The sequence below is a fragment of the Anomaloglossus baeobatrachus genome, chromosome 3, assembly GCF_048569485.1.
Source record: "Anomaloglossus baeobatrachus isolate aAnoBae1 chromosome 3, aAnoBae1.hap1, whole genome shotgun sequence".
Taxonomy (NCBI): domain Eukaryota; kingdom Metazoa; phylum Chordata; class Amphibia; order Anura; family Aromobatidae; genus Anomaloglossus; species Anomaloglossus baeobatrachus.
In genome coordinates, this window is record NC_134355.1 from 607930253 (window position 1) to 607952628 (window position 22376).

General features: G+C 48.0%; 1 protein-coding gene across 2 annotated transcripts in view; it reads left to right on the top strand.

The window, feature by feature from the left end:
• The window catches only part of TRAPPC12 (trafficking protein particle complex subunit 12), a 178434-nt gene that overhangs the window by 58423 nt on the left and 97635 nt on the right, over window positions 1-22376 (top strand). For both annotated transcript variants that reach the window (XM_075341077.1, XM_075341076.1), the window contains exon 5: window positions 6351-6489. In XM_075341077.1, coding sequence (XP_075197192.1) covers window positions 6351-6489 — 139 coding nt within the window. The remainder of the gene's footprint in view (window positions 1-6350; window positions 6490-22376) is intronic.

Consider the following 22376-nt stretch of genomic DNA (forward strand, 5'->3'; position numbering starts at 1 on the left):
TACCATGAAGGCCTGCTGCACAAAGTCTCCTTTTAACAGTTGTTCTAGTGGTGTGTCTGCTGCTATAACTCTGTGTGGCATTGGCCTGGTCTCTAATCTGAGCTGCTGTTAACCTGCCATTTTTGAGGGTGGTGACTCGGATAAACTTATCCTCTGCAGCAGAGGTGACTCTTGGTCTTCCTTTCCTGGGGTGGACCTCATGTGAGCCATTTTTTTTCTTGCGTTTGATAGTTTTTGCCACTGCACTTGGGGACACTTTCAAAGTTTTCCAAATTTTTCAGACTGACTGACCTTCATTTCTTAAAGTAATGATGGCCACTCGTTTTTCTTAGCTGCTTTTTTCTTGCCATAATACAAATTCTAACAGTCTATTCAGTAGGACTATCAGCTGTATCCACCAGACTTCTGCACAACACAACTGATGGTCCCAACCCCATTTATAAGGCAAGAAATGCCACTTATTAAACCTGACAGGGCACACCTGTGAAGTGAAAAACATTTCCGGTGACTACCTCTTGAAGCTCATGATGATAAAGAAAACTCTTTGAATGAGGTGTGTCCAAACTTTTGGTCTGTACTGTGTGTGTGTGTGTGTGTATATGTATGTATATATATATATATATATATATATATATATATATATATATATATATATATATATATATATATATATATATATATATATATATATATATATACACACACATACATACACACATACATACACACATACATACATACATACATACATACATACATATATATATATATATATATATATATATATATATATATATATATATATATATATATATATATATGTATGTATGTATGTGTGCATATATATATATATATATATATATATATATTATACTAGAAGGTGGCCCGATTCTACGCATCGGGTATTCTAGAGCTTACGTATTGTGTAGTTCATGTATGATTTTTGTTATATATATATATATATATATATATATATATATATATATATATATATATATATATATATATATATATATATATAACAAAAATCATACATGAACTACACAATACGTAAGCTCTAGAATACCCGATGCGTAGAATCGGGCCACCTTCTAGTATATTATATATATATATATATATAATATATATATATAATATATATATATAATATATGATGTTGTTGTGTGTAGTTACCAAGTGTTTGTGTAGGGCGCTGCACATGTTCTGGGTGTGACGGGGGGTGAGAGCGGTGTTGTATGTGTGTTGCGTTGTTTGTGGAGCGCTGTGTGTCTGTAGCGTTGTGTGTGTTGCGCAGTTTGTGTGTGTGTGGTGTGTTTTGGGGGAGGTATGTTTTGTGCAATGTGTGTGTTGTGCGGTATGTGCGTATATTTGTGTGTGCCGCGGTGTTTGTGTGTTGGGTGTTGTGTGTGTGTGTGGGTGTCTGTGTAGGGCAGTTGTTTGTGGTTCCCAGTGTGTGGTGTGCAGTGCGTGAGTGTGAGTGTGAGTGTGTGTGTGTGTGTTGGGGGGAGGTGCGCACTCCCCATCGTGCTCCATCCCCCATGCATCGCACTCCCCATCGTGCTCCATCCCCTATGCTGCGCACCCCCCATCGTGCTCCATCTCCCATGCTGCGCACTCCCAAACGTGCTCCATCCGCCATGCTGCGCACTACCAAACGTGCTCCATCCGCCATGCTGCGCACTCCCAAACGTGCTCCATCCGCCATACTCCACACTCCCCATCGTGCTCCATCCCCCATGCAGCGCACTCCCCATCGTGCTCCATCCCCCTATGCTGCGCACCCCCCATCGTGCTCCATCTCCCATGCTGCGCACTCCCAAACGTGCTCCATCCGCCATGCTGCGCACTCCCAAACGTTCTCCATCCGCCATGCTGCGCACTCCCAAACGTGCTCCATCCGCCATGCTGCGCACTCCCAAACGTGCTCCATCCGCCATGCTGCGCACTCCCAAACGTGCTCCATCCGCCATGCTGTGCACTCCCAAACGTGGTCCATCCGCCATGCTGCGCACTCCTAAACGTGCTCCATCCGCCATGCTCCGCACTCCCAAACGTGCTCCATCCGCCATGCTGCGCACTCCCAAACGTGCTCCATCCGCCATGCTGCGCACTCCCAAACGTGCTCCATCCGCCATGCTGCGCACTCCCAAACGTGCTCCATCCGCCATGTTGCGCACTCCCAAACGTGCTCCATCCCCCATGCTGCGCACCCCCCATCGTGCTCCATCCCCCCATGCTGCACCAGCATCAGCCTCTCTACCCGCAGCATCAGCCTCTCTCCTCCCAGCATCAGCCTCTCTCCTCCCAGCATCAGCCTCTCTCCTCCCAGCATCAGCCTCTCTCCTCCCAGCATCAGCCTCTCTCCTCCCAGCATCAGCCTCTCTCCTCCCAGCATCAGCCTCTCTCCTCCCAGCATCAGCCTCTCTCCTCCCAGCATCAGCCTCTCTCATCCCAGCATCAGCCTCTCTCATCCCAGCATCAGCCTCTCTCATCCCAGCATCAGCCTCTCTCATCCCAGCATCAGCCTCTCTGTCCCCAGCATCAGCCTCTCTGTCCCCAGCATCAGCCTCTCTGTCCCCAGCATCAGCCTCTCTGTCCCCAGCATCAGCCTCTCTGTCCCCAGCATCAGCCTCTCTGTCCCCAGCATCAGCCTCTCTGTCCCCAGCATCAGCCTCTCTGTCCCCAGCATCAGCCTCTCTGTCCCCAGCATCAGCCTCTTTGTCCCCAGCATCAGCCTCTCTGTCCCCAGCATCAGCCTTTTCTGTCCCCAGCATCAGCCTCTCTCCTCCCAGCATCAGCCTCTCTCCTCCCAGCATCAGCCTCTCTCCTCCCAGCCTACCCCAGCCTCAGCCTCCCCCAGCATCAGCCTCTCTCCTCCCAGCATCAGCCTTTTCTGTCCCCAGCATCAGCCTGTCTCCTCCCAGCCTCCCCCAGCCTCAGCCTCCCCCAGCCTCAGCCTCCCCCAGCCTCAGCCTCCCCCAGCCTCAGCCTCCCCCAGCCTCAGCCTCCCCCAGCCTCAGCCTCCCCCAGCATCAGCCTCTCTCCTCCCAGCATCAGCCTCTCTCTTCCCAGCATCAGCCTCTCTCTTCCCAGCCTACCCCAGCATCAGCCTCTCTCCTCCCAGCATCAGCCTCTCTCCTCCCAGCATCAGCCTCTCTCCTCCCAGCATCAGCCTCTCTCCTCCCAGCCTACCCCAGCCTCAGCCTCCCCCAGCATCAGCCTCTCTCCTCCCAGCATCAGCCTTTTCGGTCCCCAGCATCAGCCTCTCTCCTCCCAGCCTCAGCCTCCCCCAGCATCAGCCTCTCTTCTCTCAGCCTCACCATCCCAGCCTTCCCCAGGATCAGCCTCTCTCCTCCCAGCCTCCTCCAGCATGCCGTGCTCCTCTGCCGACACTCACAGATCCGATCGCATACACACACACACACACACACACGATCGCATACACTCACACACACACGATCGCATACACTCACACACACCCGATCGCATACACTCACACACACCCGATCGCATACACTCACACACACCCGATCGCATACACTCACGCACACACACATTGACGATATTGCACATACGCGCTCATACTCACAACATCCGGAGATACCACATGCTTCTGGCCATGTGATCCTCCGGCAGGTCCTGGAAGCTCACAGCACAGTATCGCCGCCGAGAAGCAAGCGATATCCCAGGATGTTGTGAGTATGTGGATGCGATGTGATGTGTGTGTGAGGTGTGTGTGAGAGTGAGTGTGATCTGATGTGTGTGTATGTGTGTGTGTGTGTGCTGTTATGTGTGTGCGTGTGTGTATGTTCCGCCGCTGCAGGACCTTGATGTGTGGATGCGATGCGATGTGATGTGTGTGTGAGGTGTGTGTGTGAGAGTGAGTGTGATCTGATGTGTGTGTGTATGTGTGTGTGTGTGCTGTTATGTGTGTGTGTATTTTCCGCCGCTGCAGGACCTTGATGCGCTGGTAACTATGCTACCATGGTTACCAGCGTATCTCGTCCCCCGCTCGCACGGGAGCCCACACCAGCATACGCCGGCCAGCCCCAGCAATGCGAGGGTAAGTATGTGTCGGCTGGTTTGGCGGCGTACGCTGATGTGGGCTCCCAGGGGTACAGTACTCACCTGGTAGTCGTGGCTCCGTGACCGTGTCGGTTCGGGGAATGCGTGGGGGGGGGCGGGGCCAGAGCTAGCGTGCATTGCGTGAGGGGGGCGGGGCGTGGCCGAGTTGCCAATGCCTGCAGGGTGCCGGGGCGAGAGGCCAATCTGTGGGGGGCGGAGCCTGGGCGAGCGGCCGGCCAATCCGTGTGGGGGCGCAGCCTGGGCGAGCGGCCAATCCGTGCGGGGGGGCGGGGCCATGGCGAGCCCAGCGGCCAATCAGCTTTGTGTCACCGTAAGGACACAATTTTGGAGCAAGACAGACAGACAGACAGAATAAGGCAATTATTTATTTAGATATATATTACAGGGTGGTTATGGAGGGGGAGATTTATCAAACTTGGTGTAAAGTGAAACTGACTCAGTTGCCCTTAGCAACCAATCAGTTTCCACCTTTCATTTTCCAAAGAGTCTGTGAGGAATGAAAAGTGGAATCTGATTGGTTGCTAAGGGCAACTGAGTCAGTTTCACTTTACACCATGTTTGAAAAATCTCCTCCGTCATAACCCTATTACACATAATATCCACCTACTTTTGGACCACCCTGTGTATGATAATATAATTTATTTCAGTAACTGACAAAGTGTAAAGTATTAACGTTTTAATGTTTTGTTTAAATATAATTTGTTTTTAATTCTGCGTAATATAAGAAAATAATTGTAAAACTTTGATATTTTCCACTTTTAAACACTAGGGGGAGCAGCTGCTGAAATGCTAGTGTAGAACTAGCCTGGATTACAACTGCAGTAAAAGTGGCAGAATCTGCTCTCCTGTGTGTGATGTCACACCTCTGTCACCCTCTGGGTGTTTCCAAAAGGATAAAGGAAGATGAAGTTTAGGATCACCGTACGGAGCCATTTTGCTGGTGACCGCAAAGTGATCCTAATGTGTCTAACGTGTTACCAAGGACAGCTGGCATAGTGCCCCACTGTATAATGTGCCCCACTGTATACTCTGCCCCCATATTTCTGTGTCCCCATGTACTGTGATCTGAGCATGGAGAGGAGGAACTGTTGAGATACGAGGCTGACAAGAGAAGTTGTCGGGAACGGAAGTCCAAGGTGACATGTGGCAAGGAGGGGTGATCTGCAGCCTGAGCCTGGAACTGCACTACACATGTCACACCGCGATCACCGCTCCCAGCTGCATGCACTCACCTCAGACCTCCGGCAGCCTCTCCTGTCAGCCTGGTGTCTCGGCTTTTCCTACTGTCAGCGACTAGAGCATAGAGCAGTGAGGAGGAGCCACCGGAAGCGGAGGTCCAAGGCAAGCACACACTCGTAGTGTGAATTCACACATCAATGTTGCCCAATTTTTTTGGGGGGGATTTTTTTTTTTGGGATTTTTAAATCAGACAGTGCACAGCCCACCTGAGTTATCTCCTATCCCGATCCTTAATATCTGATTACAATAGAACGGGGATTAAAAAATTAGACCGCACTCTAACATCTGACGTTTTGTATTCATTAGGCACATTGCAATAAAATATGGCTTTATTTATACTGTTCTGATACACATAGCAGCGATCTATTTATTATATAAAACCTTTTGTTCACATATGTTTATTGTTACGCGTCTAGGCACTTTATCTGATCTTTGATATAATATACCAACTGATGACAGATGAATACAAACATACACAGGTCAGTGCACTTGCCCCGTAGTGCAGCCCACGGGAACGTCCAGAACTCTGCAATATGGGAGGTGCGCTCACACATACTTTTCTGACAATCTGCGACGTGTGCGTTCCACCGCCCGAGGCCTTTTGGCACATGATCGCCACAGGGAATGCAGAGGAAGCGATCTTTATTTCATGTAGGATGGAACAGTTTAGGGGGTTATTTTGGCTTAACCACCCCCTTTTTAAGGACCTTTTTCAGGTCAAAACTAACAAGCTTGTGGTGTATATTTCATATTTGGATATAGGAAGGTTGAAGGTTGGTCATGTATAATTTATGACCTAATGTAAGCCAGTGCGGACTTGGTGAAATAGGGCTGGGGGTTTTAGGTTATGGCTCCCTTTGTAATGAATGATGACTGACGAGGAACATCCATCAATGCAAGAACATTACACAATCCGGAAGATGCCATAAATTCTGGCATGGAGCAGACATGACACACAACACTGATATAATGGTATGGAATCAGTACATAGTGGATTACCTGACTCCTTGTGATGTGTTTTCCAGCTCTGGTTTCTCCGGCTGTCCTTGTTGGTGAAACTTGGACTTTTTCAAAATGCTGAATTGGAATTTGAACCATTTAAAAACCTGGACCAACCTGATCTGTACTATGAATATTACCCTAACGTTTATCCGGGGCGCAGAGGTAAGACGCTTTCTCTTCTTAGTCACTGTCTCATTGCTGGTATGGGGCAAGGGTAGTCAAACATCACGATACATTTGGGATGTTGGGTCTTGAGTAGTTTGCATTTTCTCTTTGCAGTACTGGGGTTCTCGGTTTAAATTCAACGAAGGACATCATCTGTAAGGAGTTTATATGTTCTCCCAGTGTTTGCATAAATTTTCTCCCATACTCCAAAGACCATCTGATAGGGGATTTAGAGTGTGAACCCCAATGGGTAGAGTGAAAATGTCTGTACGGAGCTGCAGAATATTATTTATTTTTAAAGCACCATTGATTCCATGAAGCTGTACAAGAGAAAGGGGTTACATACAAAATACAGATAGAAATTACAGTGAGCAATCTAACATTGGCAGACTGATACAGTAACAAGATGACCCTACCATTGCGGGCTTACAGTCTACAGGATAATGCGGAGCAAACAGTAGTAGGTTTGGAGTTGCGGCAGCTCTGGTGGTGGTGGTGAGGCAGCTCTGGTGGTGGTGGGGTGGAATAACTGGTGGTGGTGAAGTGGCAGCTCCGGTGGTGGTGAGTTGGCAGCTCCGGTGTTGGTGAGGTGCCAGCTTTGGTGGTTGTCAGGTGGAGAGGGGTCATTGAAGGTTGTAAGCTTTCTTGAAGAGAAGCGTTTTCAAATTCCGTCTAAAAAGTTCCTTGTCATGGATAATAAGACTTGTTAGGGCACAGAATTCTAGATGATGGGGGATGTTTGGCAGACCTTTTGGAAGCGATTGGTTGAGGAACGTTTAAGTGTGACAGAGAGCAGGAGGTCTTGGAAGGATCAGAGGTGATGTGTTGGGAAGAAATGGGGAAATTAGTTCAGAGATATACGGAGGAGACAGATTATATTGGTGGCTTTGTAGGTTAATACTAATAGAATATAATGGTGCAATATGTAAGTTAGGACTCCCCATAAACTATTATTTATTTTACTATCTATGCAGTCGGCATGAACCTAACCAGATGTGGAATACGCAGCTTCACAGAAGTTATAAGGAACTGTCCAGCATGTCTCGTCAATCGCTGAGTAGTACTGGCACCTGGTAGCTAATCCTCACCGAAAGATGCCATTAATTTGAATTGCTAGTCTACATTAACACTTAGAAGAAAAGTGAAACAAGAAATGTGAGTGTATGGACAGTATCTGTCTGTCACGCTCGCCGTCGGGTAATAGTACTGCGGAAAGCTAGAAAGTTAACCCACTGGACCACAGGGAGACCCCGGGTCTACCCTAACATGGCGTAGAGGACTGGAACTGTGGCAGCCCACCCCAAGGACAGAGGCGGACACGTGAGCAGGCAGGACAGAGTCTTAAGTACAGAGACTGGGACCATCAGGGTGGCTCAAGGCAGGTAGCACAGGCAGGACAAACAGGCAGCCTCAAGCACAGCAGGGCAGGACAGACAGGCAGAGTCCAGGTACAGGCAAAGTCTAGGCACGGGCAAGAATGGTCTCTAGCACCAACAGTGCAGGCAGAGTCCAGGTGCAGGCAGAGTCCAGGTACAGGACGGGACTGGTACCAGGTGTCAACTGGCAGGATGGGCTGGGAACCAGGTACAAGCAGAACAACACCAGAACGGGACGGGAGACCTGACAACTGATTAGACACAGCAAACTGATTAACAGGTACTAAGGTGTTGAACAGGCAACTGCCCTAGTGGCAGATTGTTCTAAATACCCAGTGACTCTCAGCAATAGGCTTAGAGGCACTTCCTGGGAGTGGCGCGCTGGCCCTTTGAGAGTGGCAGCGACATGCTCGCACTCCTTAGGAGCGCTCCCAGAGATGCTGTGACGTGTGCACAGTCTCTGGAAGGCGGGGGAAGAGAACCCACATGGAGAAGAGACAGAGATAACGGGCAGCGTACAGAGACCTGGCCGTGGCGGTGAGTCAGAGCGTGTCTCTGCAGGAAAGCAAGGAGTGCAGGGACACAGCGTTACACTGTCTATTATGTGCAAAGGTTATAGCTCTCCCTTAATGAGCAAGGTAATGAGGGTATTGTGTAATCTGAAGACGTCTGTTTACCATCCGCAAATGTACGGCCTGGTCTAGAGATTTCATAAAACTTTATTGGCTGTGCTGAAGGTGATGGTAGAGAAGTAGAGAAGGATGGCTGGGGCTGGGACTGTCCTCTTCCATATCTGCTGTTTTCCATCATGGAAGTTCCACACGCTTCTACTGAGGTTTTTATATTTGAGCTGCTGTATGGCTGACACCCTCAGGGATTCCTAGCTATAGCGAAGGAGACCTGGGAAGCCGAAGTTACACCCTACAGGAGCGTCATCGAGCACGTCACCCAGATGCAAAAGACAATTGCGAAGATAATTCCTTTTCTGAAAGAGCATCTTTTCCAGGGACAAGAAGACCAAGCAAGGGTATGTAGCTGGTCAGCAAGGGTGAGACAATTCAGCCCTGGGGACTGAGTGCTAGTTGTGATTCCCACGGTAGAGAGTAAGTTTCTAGCCAAGTGGCAGGGACCCTATGAAATGGTAGAGAAACTTGTAGGGGTGAATTAACATGGAAGAAGAAAGCCATACCAAGTTTATCAATTTTATCAAGCCAGGGAGTCGGTTGAAACTCCATACCTGGTGGCCAAGTCTGAAGTTGATGTTAAAGAGGTCACAGGTGGCAGAAACACTGTTGCAGGCCATAAAACAGCAGTGACGGGAATTACTACAACGAAATGGGGACATGTACTTTGAATTGCTGGGTTGCACACAGATCATAGAACACAAAATTCTGATGGAATCCCATGTGTGGGTGAATTTGAAGCCGTATTGGATCCCAAAGTCTTGCTTGCTGAGAACTGATTTCCAAGGTCATGAAGCGGATACTGAATCTCGGAGTCATCACAGACTCTAAGCCCGATTAGTCCAGCTAAATTGTCCTAGTGCCGAAACCCGATGGTGAACCACTATCAGAAGCTCAATAAGGTCTCTAATCGACGCCTATCCGATGTCTCATGTTGATGAGCTGATTGAGAGGCTTGGGCCAGCGAGGTATATTACAACCTTGGACCCAACAAAAGGATATTGGCAAATGCCCGTGTCACTAGACGCCAGGGAGCAGACAGCCTTCTTTATGCTTGACTAGTGCTTCCAATACACCAGGATGCCATTTGGACTGCAGAGAGCTCTGTCCATTTTTCAGAGAGCCATAGACCAGATCCTGGCTCCACATAAGAGTTAACAGCTGTCTACCAGGATGATATTGTGATCTTCAGCTTGGATTGGGGAGCTCATCTGAGAAAGGTCCAGGCTGTGTTTTATGCTCTAAGGAAGGTGGAGGGGTTTACTGTAAACCCAAAGAAGTGTGCCATTAGAAAAGAGGCCAAGTACATTGGATATGTAGTAGGTAGAGACGAAATCAAGCCTCAAATCAATAAAATGGATGCAATTCAGAATTGGCCGAGACCACTCTCAAAGAAGTAGGTTAGGACCTTTCTTGGAAACATGGGCTACTACACAAGGTTCATCCCGAACTTTGCCATGATTGCTGCACTTATGACAGACCTTCTTAAGGGTACAAAGTCATCTGTAGCCAAGTGGACTTCTGAGGCAGAGACAGCTTTTCAAGAGTTTCAAGAGCTCTATGTAAAAAGTCAATTTTGCTGTCAATCAACTTCAAGAAGGAATTCATAGTTAAGACGGATACCTCAGAGGTTGGGTTAGGAGTGGTCCTGTCTCAAGCCATCAGTGGAGAAAAACATCCAATATTCTACCCGAGTAGGAAACAGTCAGCCTGTGAAATGAACTATTCTATTGTAGAAAAAGAGTTCTTGGCCATTAAGTGGGCGGTTGACATGCTACGGTACTACCTTTTTAGGCCAAAAAATTTAGATTAGTTTTAGACCATGCCCCACTCTGATGGATGAGGTAAAAGAAAGGGAAGAATGCCCATGTAACCTGTTGGTTTTTATCCCTTCATGATTTTAGCTTCCATGTAGAACATAGACTCGGTAAGCTGCCTGATAATGCAGATGCTCCGTCGAGACTCTATATATATATATATATATATATATATATATATATATATATATATATATATATATATATATATATATATATATATATATATATATATATATATATGGTGTATATATATATATATATATATATATATATATATATATATATGGTATATATATACGGTATATATATATTCCATGTATAGTAGTGGAAGTTACCAAGTCCCATTGCTTTAGGCAAAGGAGGGAAGGTATGTAAGATGGCTGCCAGACATATAGTCACTGGAAGGTATGTATCACAGAGGTGCCTATCCTCTGTGATGTAAGCCCGTAAGCAAGCTCTAGTACACTTAGTACTAAGAGAGTGATTAGGACGTGTTAGGGCCTGGTTTTACGAGCAGACGGTGAGAAGTGGTACATAACTTAAAATGGAGACCAGTAGTCTCATATGCTGTCTGTATGTGGAGGTTGGTACACCACCAGCGGGACACCTGTGTTAAGGTAAACGTGTTGTCCTGAGTGGGCAATCCCGCAGCTGAACAGACTATTTATATTCTTTTTTTGAGCCTTTTTGCCGGGGAAAAGCTTTATTTATGTTTTCCTGTGGAGCGATTTATGCTGACTGAAAATAAACCAGCTGGACTTTTTAAGTTAAATGGTTCCTGTCTTTACCTCTGCAAGCGGCACAGCGAGTAGTATTATCACAATATATATATACAGTAGATCATAAAAGTGAGTACAACCCTCACATTTTTGTAAATATTTTATTATAGCTTTTTATGGCACAACACTGAAGATATGATACAATATAAAGTAGTCAGTGTACAACTTGTATAACGGTGTAAATTTTGGTGTGGCCTCTAAATAACTCAACACACAGCCATTAATGTCACACCCGCTGTCAATAAAAGTGAGTACACCCCTAAATAAAACGTACCAAATTGTGCCTAAAGTTTCAATCTTTTGTGTGACCACCATTATTTTCAAGCACTGCATTAAAGGGGTTATCCGGCTTCTTTGACATTTTTTTTTTATTTCCCTATTGGGCTACATTGGGGCAGGTAAGTAGATAGAGACCACTTACCTGCCCTGCTGTCAGCCCCTCTCCCCTGGCTCAGAGCGGTCATGTGACCGCTCCTGCCGCGATTTTGCTGCTTCCGGTCATTTCATGTCAACATGGGCAGGGCCATGTTGACATGCAAATGTGGAACAGCTTGTCGCCTCCCTGCTGGGTGTCTACAGTGTGATGAGCCCCGCCCCCTTCCCTGCACCCTCCCACACATTTCCCCGCACCTCCAGTAACCTCCCCCTGCACTGCTGTGGGGTCCGTGACCTGGGGGCGGGGCCTGGCGGCAGCTGCCGTGGTGTCAGCTCCAGCACCGGGCCCCCTGCCCAGGATCGCACATTCAAATGTACCGGCATCACAGATCACCGATGCCGGTACATTTGAAAGTGCTGATGAGAAGCAGCACAGCGCTTCTCATCACTGCCCGGCTGTCTGTGCTCTCTTCAGCACAGTGGTGACGTCACTACTGTGCTGAAGAGAGCACAGACAGCGCACGAACGTGCAGGAGCGGCGGGGACCGAGGACAGGTGAGTATGCACTCCACATGTTTTCCCGATGGGGATGGGGGGGTTGCAGAGCCATATGTGTGCGGTGCAGAGCCATATGTGTGCGTGTGCGGTGCAGAGCCATATGTGTGCGTGTGCGGTGCAGAGCCATATGTGTGCGTGTGCGGTGCAGAGCCATATGTGTGCGTGTGCGGTACAGAGCCATATGTGTGCTGTGCGGTACAGAGCCATGTGTGTGCGTGTGCGGTACAGAGCCATGTGTGTGCGTGTGCGGTACAGAGCCATGTGTGTGCGTGTGCGGTACAGAGCCATATGTGTGCGGTGCAGAGCCATATGTGTGCGTGTGCGGTGCAGAGACATATGTGTGCGTGTGCGGTGCAGAGCCATATGTGTGCATGTGCGGTGCAGAGCCATATGTGTGCGTGTGCGGTACAGAGCCATGTGTGTGCGTGTGCGGTACAGAGCCATATGTGTGCGTGAGCGGTACAGAGCCATATGTGTGCGTGTGCGGTGCAGAGCCATATGTGTGCGTGTGCGGTACAGAGCCATATGTGTGCGGTGCAGAGCCATATGTGTGCGTGTGCGGTGCAGAGCCATATGTGTGCGTGTGCGGTGCAGAGCCATATGTGTGTGTGTGCGGTGCAGAGCCATATGTGTGTGTGTGCGGTGCAGAGCCATATGTGTGCGTGTGCGGTACAGAGCCATATGTGTGCGGTGCAGAGCCATATGTGTGCGGTGCAGAGCCATATGTGTGCGTGTGCGGTGCAGAGCCATATGTGTGCGTGTGCGGTACAGAGCCATATGTGTGTGGTGCAGAGCCATATGTGTGCGTGTGCGGTGCAGAGCCATATGTGTGCGTGTGCGGTGCAGAGCCATATGTGTGCGTGTGCAGAGCCATATGTGTGCGTGTGCGGTGCAGAGCCATATGTGTGCGTGTGCGGTACAGAGCCATATGTGTGCGATGCAGAGCCATATGTGTGCGGTGCAGAGCCATATGTGTGCATGTGCGGTACAGAGCTATATGTGTGCGTGTGCGGTACAGAGCCATATGTGTGCGTGTGCGGTACAGAGCCATATGTGTGCGTGTGCAGAGCCATATGTGTGCGGTGCAGAGCCATATGTGTGCATGTGCGGTGCAGAGCCATATGTGTGCGTGTGCGGTACAGAGCCATGTGTGTGCGGTACAAAGCCATATGTGTGCGGTACAGAGCCATATGTGTGCGGTGCAGAGCCATATGTGTGCAGTGCAGAGCCATATGTGTGCATGTGCGGTGCAGAGCCATATGTGTGCGGTGCAGAGCATACCTGTGCGGTACAGAGCCATATGTGTGCGTGTGGCCGTGTGCAGAGCCATATGTGTGCGGTACAGAGCCATATGTGTGTGGTGTAGAGCATACGTGTGCGGTACAGAGCCATATGTGTGCGGTGCAGAGCATACGTGTGCGGTACAGAGCCATATGTGTGCGGTGCAGAGCATACGTGTGCGGTGCAGAGCCATATGTGTGCGTGTGCGATGCAGAGCCCGATGTGGGGCTGTTATTTGCAATGCTGTAGTGATACCAGGTCAGGTGCTGGGGAAGAATACTGACATGGATTGTGTGTGCAGAGGGCGGGCAGGGGGTGAGGCTGGACACTGGGGTGGGGCTGGACACTGGGGTGGGTGGTGACAGCTCTGACTGAGGTTTTGCACAGGAAGTGGTCATGTTTGCTGGATCTGAATGTAAACAAGAAGCTGCCGAGAATAAAGGGATAATTCAAGAGGAACAAAAGTTAGAAAACAAAAAATAACAATGTAGGTGTGATTTATATGACAATACAGCACAGATAAACTCAAAAATGTTTGTTAAGCTAATGTCGGACAACTCCTTTAACTGACTTGGTCATGGAGTTCACTAGAGCTTCACCGGAGCTGCTGGATCCTCTTCCATCCTCCATGACGACATCATTGTGCTGCTGAACGTTAGAGACCTTGCATTCCTCCACCCTCCGTTTGAGGATGTCGCACAGATGCTCAATAGCGTTTAAGGCTGGAGACATGCTTGGCCAGTAGAGCACCTTTACCCTTAGTGTCTTTAGCAAAGCAGTTGTTGTCTTGGAGGTAGGTTTGGGGTTATTACGATATTGGAATACTGACCTGCGGCCTAATTTCTGAAGGAAGGGTATCATGCTTTGCTTCAGTATGTCACAGTGTGTGTTGACATTCATGGTTCACTCAGTGAACTGTAGCTCCCCACTGTCGACAGCACTTATTCAGCCCTAAACCATAACCCTCCCACCACCATGCCTGACTGTAGGCAATACAGACTTGTCTTTGTACTCCTCACCTGGTTGCCATCACACACAATTGACATCATCTGAACCAAATAAGTTTATCTTGGTCTCTTTGGAGCACAGGTCATGGTTACAGTAATCCATGTTCTTAGTCTGCTTGTCTTCATCAAACTGTTTCTTGTACATTATCTTTAGAAGAGGCTTCCTTCTGGGACAACAGCCATGTAGACCACTTTGATGCAGTGTGCGGGGTATGGTCTGAGCACGGATAAGCTGGCTCACATCCCTGACACTTCTGTAGCAATGCTGGCAGCAGTCATAAGTCTGTCTTGAAAAGACCAGCTCTGGATATGATGCTGAGCACGTGCACGCAACTACTTTGGTCGACCATGGCGAGGCCTGTTCTGAATGGAACCTGTGTTGTTAAACCTCTGTATGGTTTTGGCCACAGTGCTGCAGCTCAGTTCCAGGGTGTTGGCAATCTTCTTATAACCTTGGCCACCTTTTATGTAGAGAAACAATTCTGTTTTCAGATCCTCAGAGAATTCTTTGCCATGAGGAGCCATGCTGAACTTTCAGTGACCGATATAAAAGAATGTGTGAGTCAAAACCGCAAATCTAACACACCTGCTCCCCATTCACACCTGATACCTTCTAAGGGTATGTGCGCACGTTGCTTTTTACCTGCTTTTTACCTGCTTTTTTGCTGCTTTTTCTTCTGCGCTGTTTAATGCCAAAATGGATATGTTCTTCTATTCAAGCAAAGTCTATGGGAATTTGGGTTTCTTGTTCACACTATGTTGTTCAAAATGCTGCCTTTTTGTGGCAGAACTTTGGTCAAAAACTCAGCTTTGCAGTGCAAAACCCAAATGGCAAAAACAATTGACATGTTGCTTCTTTGAAAAGCTGAGTTTTTGACCAAAGTTCTGCCACAAAAAGGCAGCATTTTGAACAACATAGTGTGAACAAGAAACCCAAATTCCCATAGACTTTGCTTGAATAGAAGAACACATCCATTTTGGCATTAAACAGCGCAGAAGAAAAAGCAGCAAAAAAGCAGGTAAAAAGCAACGTGCGCACATACCCTAACACTTAAAGTCACATGACATTGGGAAGGGAAAATAGCCAGTTGAGTATAATTTGGGCATTTTCTCTTAGGGCTATAGTCAGTTTTGTTGCCAGTACTTGCTACATGCACACGCTCCAGTTTTCTTGTCACATCAAAACTGCACCTTGTCCCAGAAATGTGTAAAAAAAAAAAAAAATGCTGTGTTTTTTCAGTAGAAGCAAGCCAAGAATGCAAGAGCATTAGAACATGCTGCAGGGTTTTTTTTGGCAGATGTTTGTGACAAACTGCAGGTGGAAAAAGAAAAACTGCAACGTGCGCACAGCAAATGTGAATGCCCATAGACTGTGCTGGGAAGTCAAAAGTGAGAACTTTCTGACAACAAAACTGCACCAAAAAAACAGTGCGCATGTAGCGAATGGCTGTGTGTTGCGTTATTTAGAGGGCACCAAACTTACACTGTTATACAAGCTGTACACTGACTACTGTACATTGTATCAGAGGGTCAGATCTTCAGTGTTGTCCCATGAAAATACATGATAAAAATATTTACAACACTGCAAGGCGTGTACTCACTTTCATGATTTACTGTGTGTGCATAGATTGATAGATGCAATATTTTATGTGTACCATAGGTTGGTTGGTTACAACCTTTTGGGCTGGTACCTAGGGCCTACACCTGCACTTTAACTCGTGCTGCTTCTCTCTGTCTCTCCCTCGGTCTGGTGCTGTCTCTCCCTCTCGGTCTGGTGCTGTCTCTCCCTCTCGGTCTGGTGCTGTCGAGGTCTGGTGCTGTGTCTCTCTCCCTCGGTCTGGTGCTGTGTCTCTCTCCCTCGGTCTGGTGCTGTGTCTCTCTCCCTCGGTCTGGTGCTGTGTCTCTCTCCCTCGGTCTGGTGCTGTGTGTCTCTCTCCCTCGGTCTGGTGCTGTCTCTCTCTCTCCCTCGGTCTGGTGCTGTGTCTCTCTCCCTCGGTCTGGTGCTGTCTCTCTCTCTCCCTCAGTCTGGTGCTGTCTCTCTCTCCTTTGGTCTGGTGCTGTCTCTCTCTCTCTCTCCCTCGGTCTGGTGCTGTCTTCCTCTCCTTTGGTCTGGTGCTGTCTCTCTCTCTCTCCCTCGGTCTGGTGCTGTCTCTCTCTCCCTCGGTCTGGTGCTGTCTCTCTCTCCTTCGGTCTGGTGCTGTCTCTCTCTCTCTTTTGGTCTGGTGCTGTCTCTCTCTCTCCTGCGGTCTGGTGCTGTCTCTCTCTCTCTCTCCTTCGGTCTGGTGCTGTCTCTCTGTCTGGTGCTGTCCCTCTCTCTGTCTCTCCCTGTGTTTTTCTCTGTTTCTCTCTCTTTCTTGGTCACTTTTTCTGTCTCTCTCGGTCTGTCTCTTTGTCTTTCTGTCCCTCTGTCTCTCTCTTTCTTTGTCACTTTTTCTGTCTGTGTCTCTTTCTCTCTCTCGGTCTCTCTCCCTCGGTCTGTCTGTCTTTGTCACTCTGTCTCTCTTTCTCTCTCTCGGTCTGTCTTTGTCTGTCTCTGTCTGTCTGTCTCTCTGTCACTCTTTCTATCTGTCTTTGGCTCTCTCTCAGTCTGTCTTTGGCTTTCTGTCTGTCGCTTTGTCACTCTTTTGCTCTCTCTCGGTCTGTCTCTTTGTCTCTCTCTCGGTCTGTCTCTTTGTCTCTCTCTCGGTCTGTCTCTTTGTCTCTCTCTCGGTCTGTCTCTTTGTCTCTCTCTCGGTCTGTCTTTGTCTCTCTCTCGGTCTGTCTCTTTGTCTCTCTCTCTCGGTCTGTCTCTTTGTCTCTCTCTCTCTCGGTCTGTCTCTTTGTCTCTCTCTCTCTCTCTCTCTCGGTCTGTCTCTTTGTCTCTCTCTCTCTCTCTCTCGGTCTGTCTCTTTGTCTCTCTCTCTCTCTCTCTCGGTCTGTCTCTTTGTCTCTCTCTCTCGGTCTGTCTCTTTCTCTCTCGGTCTGTCTCTTTGTCTCTCTCGCTCTCGGTTTGTCTTTGTCTCGCTCTCTCTCGCTCTCGGTTTGTCTTTGTCTCTCTCTCTCTCTCTCTCGGTCTGTCTCTTTCTCTCTCGGTCTGTCTCTTTCTCTCTCGGTCTGTCTCTTTCTCTCTCGGTCTGTCTCTTTGTCTCTCTCGCTCTCGGTTTGTCTTTGTCTCTCTCTCTCTCGCTCTCGGTTTGTCTTTGTGTCTCTCTCTCTCTCGGTCTGTCTCTTTCTCTCTCGGTCTGTCTCTTTCTCTCTCGGTCTGTCTCTTTCTCTCTCGGTCTGTCTCTTTGTCTCTCTCGCTCTCGGTTTGTCTTTGTCTCTCTCTCTCTCGCTCTCAGTTTGTCTTTGTGTCTCTCTCTCTCTCTCGGTCTGTCTCTTTCTCTCTCGGTCTGTCTCTTTCTCTCTCGGTCTGTCTCTTTCTCTCTCGGTCTGTCTCTTTCTCTCTCGGTCTGTCTCTTTCTCTCTCGGTCTGTCTCTTTCTCTCTCGGTCTGTCTCTTTCTCTCTCGGTCTGTCTCTTTCTCTCTCGGTCTGTCTCTTTCTCTCTCGGTCTGTCTCTTTCTCTCTCGGTCTGTCTCTTTCTCTCTCGGTCTGTCTCTTTCTCTCTCGGTCTGTCTCTTTCTCTCTCGGTCTGTCTCTTTCTCTCTCGGTCTGTCTCTTTCTCTCTCGGTCTGTCTCTTTCTCTCTCGGTCTGTCTCTTTCTCTCTCGGTCTGTCTCTTTCTCTCTCGGTCTGTCTCTTTCTCTCTCGGTCTGTCTCTTTCTCTCTCGGTCTGTCTCTTTCTCTCTCGGTCTGTCTCTTTCTCTCTCGGTCTGTCTCTTTCTCTCTCGGTCTGTCTCTTTCTCTCTCGGTCTGTCTCTTTCTCTCTCGGTCTGTCTCTTTCTCTCTTGGTCTGTCTCTTTCTCTCTCGGTCTGTCTCTTTCTCTCTCGGTCTGTCTCTGTCTCTCGGTCTGTCACTTCCTCTCTCGGTCTGTCTCTTTCTCTCTCGGTCTGTCTCTGTCTCTGTCTCTCGGTCTGTCTCTTTCTCTCTCGGTCTTTCTCTTTGTCTCTTTCTCTCTCGGTCTGTCTCTTTGTCTCTTTCTCTCTCGGTCTGTCTCTTTGTCTCTCTCGCTCTCGGTCTGTCTCTCTCTCTCTCGCTCTCGGTCTGTCTTTGGCTCTCTCTCGGTCTGTCTTTGGCTCTCTGTCTCTCTCCCTATATAAATCATTCTTGCGTTGTACCTGTGCTTCGCTCGCACTTGCTCATTCTGCTCACAGACAGGTGAGAGTCTCGATAATAGCAGGAGACCTCTTTCTGTCACTTTGATACTGCAGGGGAAAATCTCCTTCACCTAAAGTGCCCGTCTGGGAGCCATTGCCTTTTCATTTGTTCAATTTGCATCTTCCTTCCTTTATAATTACTAGTTTTCCCTGTCTGCTTTTCCTGAGTGCTGCACAAGAATCATTTGATTTTCTCCTCTCCTCCATTCATGTGCAACCTTCAGCTATGCCTCTTCCCGACAGTCTGAGGTCTCTGTATTCCTGACATGTGATACGTTATGCCTCAGTCTTACCATATTTATGACTCCTTGTATTAAACACTGCAATGGTACCAAATCTATCAGTCAATTTCTATATTACCATCTTTGGTTACCCTCTTGTATTCTGAGCTGTGGGCCTCTTTCCTGTAGAAAGTGTGACTCTGGTCTCAATGGGAACCTGCAGATTCGGAGTAGTCACCCACTGACTGAGAAGTTGGTTGCTAGGCGATAATTTAAATGTATTTCCACCAATTCATTGCAAACTCTGTGAACAAAACCCATAGTCACTAGGTATAAGTGTATAACAAACGAAATTCCAATTTTTAGTTTTACCTTTTAGTAAAACCAATTTAAAAAAAAAACAACCGGTCACAGACCATGGACTACTCTCTCCATTTAGTATTGTGACTAAGGCTGCTTTCACACATCCGGCTTGAGCTCTGCGGCTCAATCCGGCTGTGCAAGCTATGCAACGGATGCGGTGAAAACACCGCATCCTTTGCATAAGTTTTTCCCTTGCGGCCCGTCCGGTTTTTGCCGCTTGCGGCATGCTACTGAGCATGCGCAGTGTCAAAAAACGCATGCGCCGGCCGGATGCGGTTTTTGCCATATCGCGCCGCATCCGGCCGCCATAGGCATGCATTGAAAAATGCGGCGTGATGCGTTTTTTTTGCCGCACGAAAAAACGTGCTAGGCAACGTTCCATCCGGCCGCCGCATCGGCTAAATCTGCCGCATGCGGCAAGAACCGGATGGAATGCAAGGCCATGCGGCACAATGCGACACTAATTAAAGTCTATGCAGAAAAAACGCAACCGGCAGCAAAAAAAACGGTTGCGATTTTCCTGCAAAGTGCCGGAGTGTGCCGCATAGCAAAAACCGGAGGTGTAAAAGCAGCCTAAGTTATTAAAGGGAACCTATTAAGAAATAACATTTGAAACAACATGCTAAGTCTGAACTGGTGCAAAAACCCTAAAAATACTTCACTATATAAAGAGAAGGTATGCACACCAGCGACAGTGCAAGGGGAATAAATGTAAAGCAGAAACTGCTGTGTGAATACTGACATGAAAAATACAATAGCTATATGTGAGAATGAAAATATGACAATGGTATCTGCATTACTGCCATGAACTTTAAAGGGAACCTGTCACCTAGAATATGCGTTCTGACTTATCAGCAGACCATGTGTGCCCTAATTACACCTCCCTACCCATCCCTGTGTTGTAAAATTGTACGGTATAATATGAAAGTAATAAAAAAAAATGTTTTATTACCTTCATATTTCCTAAGTAAATAGCAGGGTATTTGGTCACAGGGGCGGCGCCTTGTCCCTGCATACTTTCCGTGGTATCACACCCCTGTGGGCGTGATACCATGGAGTCACATGAGCAACGTCCCAGTCGCTCATACTATCCTGCGCGCATTGTGGCAGGCTTCTTTTCCGGGTCTTCACGCGCCGGCTTCAGACGCGCACTGCGCATTCACAGTGCACGTCTGAAACTGACAAGGAGAACCCGGAAGAGAAGCCTGCCACAATAGTAAGTGTAAACGCGCACATGATAGAATAAGCGACGGTGACGTCGCTCATGTGACTCCATGGTATCACGCCCACAGGGGCGTGATACCACGGAAAGTATGCAGGGACAAGGCGCCGCCCCTGTGACCAAATACCCTGCTATTTACATAGGAAATATGAAGGTAATAAAGCGTTTTTTTATTACTTTCATATTATACCGTACAATTTTACAACACAGGGATGGGTAGGGAGGTGTAATTAGGGCACACATGGTCTGCTGATAAGTCAGAATGCATATTCTAGGTGACAAGAGAAATTTAAAAACCCTAAAAAAAAGGGTTTTGCACCCAGTTCAGACTTAGCATGGTGTTCCAGACGTTATTTCTTGATTGATTTGTAGTCTTTCGTTTGTGAACCCGACCCCACTCACACCTATTGCCAGTCCACATTTTACGCATATATAGCCTGGGTCTCCGCTTCCCATACACGTTAGGTTTTTTAACTGCAAGAGAGGACACACACAAGCTAGGGACCCCAATGTAAGAGGATACTGTGACGAGGTGTTGGGGCTCTGTTGTGTTGATCAATTCATTAGCTAAATTTCTTTTTATCCTTAAAGTTCATAGCAGTTATGCAGATATTGTCATATTTTCATTTTTACATATAGCTATTGTATTTTTCATGTCAGTATTCACACAGCAGTTTCTGCTTTACATTTATTCCCCTTGCACTGTCGCTGGTGTGCATACCTTCTCTTTATATATTAAAGGAAACCTGTCATGTCCCCAAAGGCTACTACCTGCACATACAAGTAAATCTGCAGGTCAATAACGCTCAAATGTTGTCCAGCCTCCTTGCTGAAAGTGCGACTGCTGGGAAAAAATTAATTTTATTCCTCCTTGGAGCCGCCGGCTTTCAGTGATAGAAGAGGTGCCAGATTACAGTTTTCATTCAATACTCCGTGATCGACAGCTGCTAGCATACTCTGGCCCTTTGATTGACAGCTGGCCCTGCAGCACTTCTGTGCAGAGCAACCTGCCAATCAAAATGCTTACAGCCACCACTCACTATGTATAGAGCTATGACGGTAATTGCTCCCTGCACCACCTCTGTGACTGAAAGACTGCAGCTCAGGGAAGAATAAAATTAATTTCTTCCTTCTGTATCTACACTAAATTAGCATGATTGACAGCTCTCCAACGTCACTGCTCTTAACTACTGCTGAAGCACCTCTCACCTAGCTTGATGCATTGCTCCTCAGTGTGCCCACTTTCTGCTGCTGCTCAGTACAAGCTGCCACTGTAATTCAGGCTGGATCGATAGAGACTAAATGCAGTTGTACTTGAGCTATTTGACTCTATAGCTGGACTGATAAAATGCACTTTTTAAGATCAGAATTATACAGTTATTTTGATATGGATTTTCATAGTTAGGACACAAGCCTCATCAGGACTAAGGGGTACTTTGCACGCTGCAACATCGCTAGCCGATGCTAGCGATACCGAGCGCGATAGTCCCCGCCCCCGTCGCATTTGCGACGGGATCTTGTGATAGCTGCTGTAGCGAACATTCTCGCTACGGCAGCTTCACACGCACTTACCTGCCCTGCGACGTCGCTCTGGCCGGTGACCCGCCTCCTTCCTAAGGGGGCGGGTCGTGCGGCGTCACAGCGACGTCACACGGCAGCCATCCAATAGAAGCAGAGGGGTGGAGATGAGCGGGACGTAAACATCCCGCCCCCCTCCTTCCTTCTGCATAGCCGGTGGAGGCAGGTAGGAGATGTTCCTCGCTCCTGCGGCTTCATACACAGCAATGTGTGCTGCTGCAGGGGAACGAGGAACAACATCGTATCTCCTATTGGTGCGACATTATGAAAATGACCGACGCTACACAGATCACCGATTTACGACGCTTTTGTGATCGTTTATCGGCGCATCTAGGCTTTACACGTTGCGACCCCGTTGCCGGCGCCGGATGTGCGTCACTTTCGA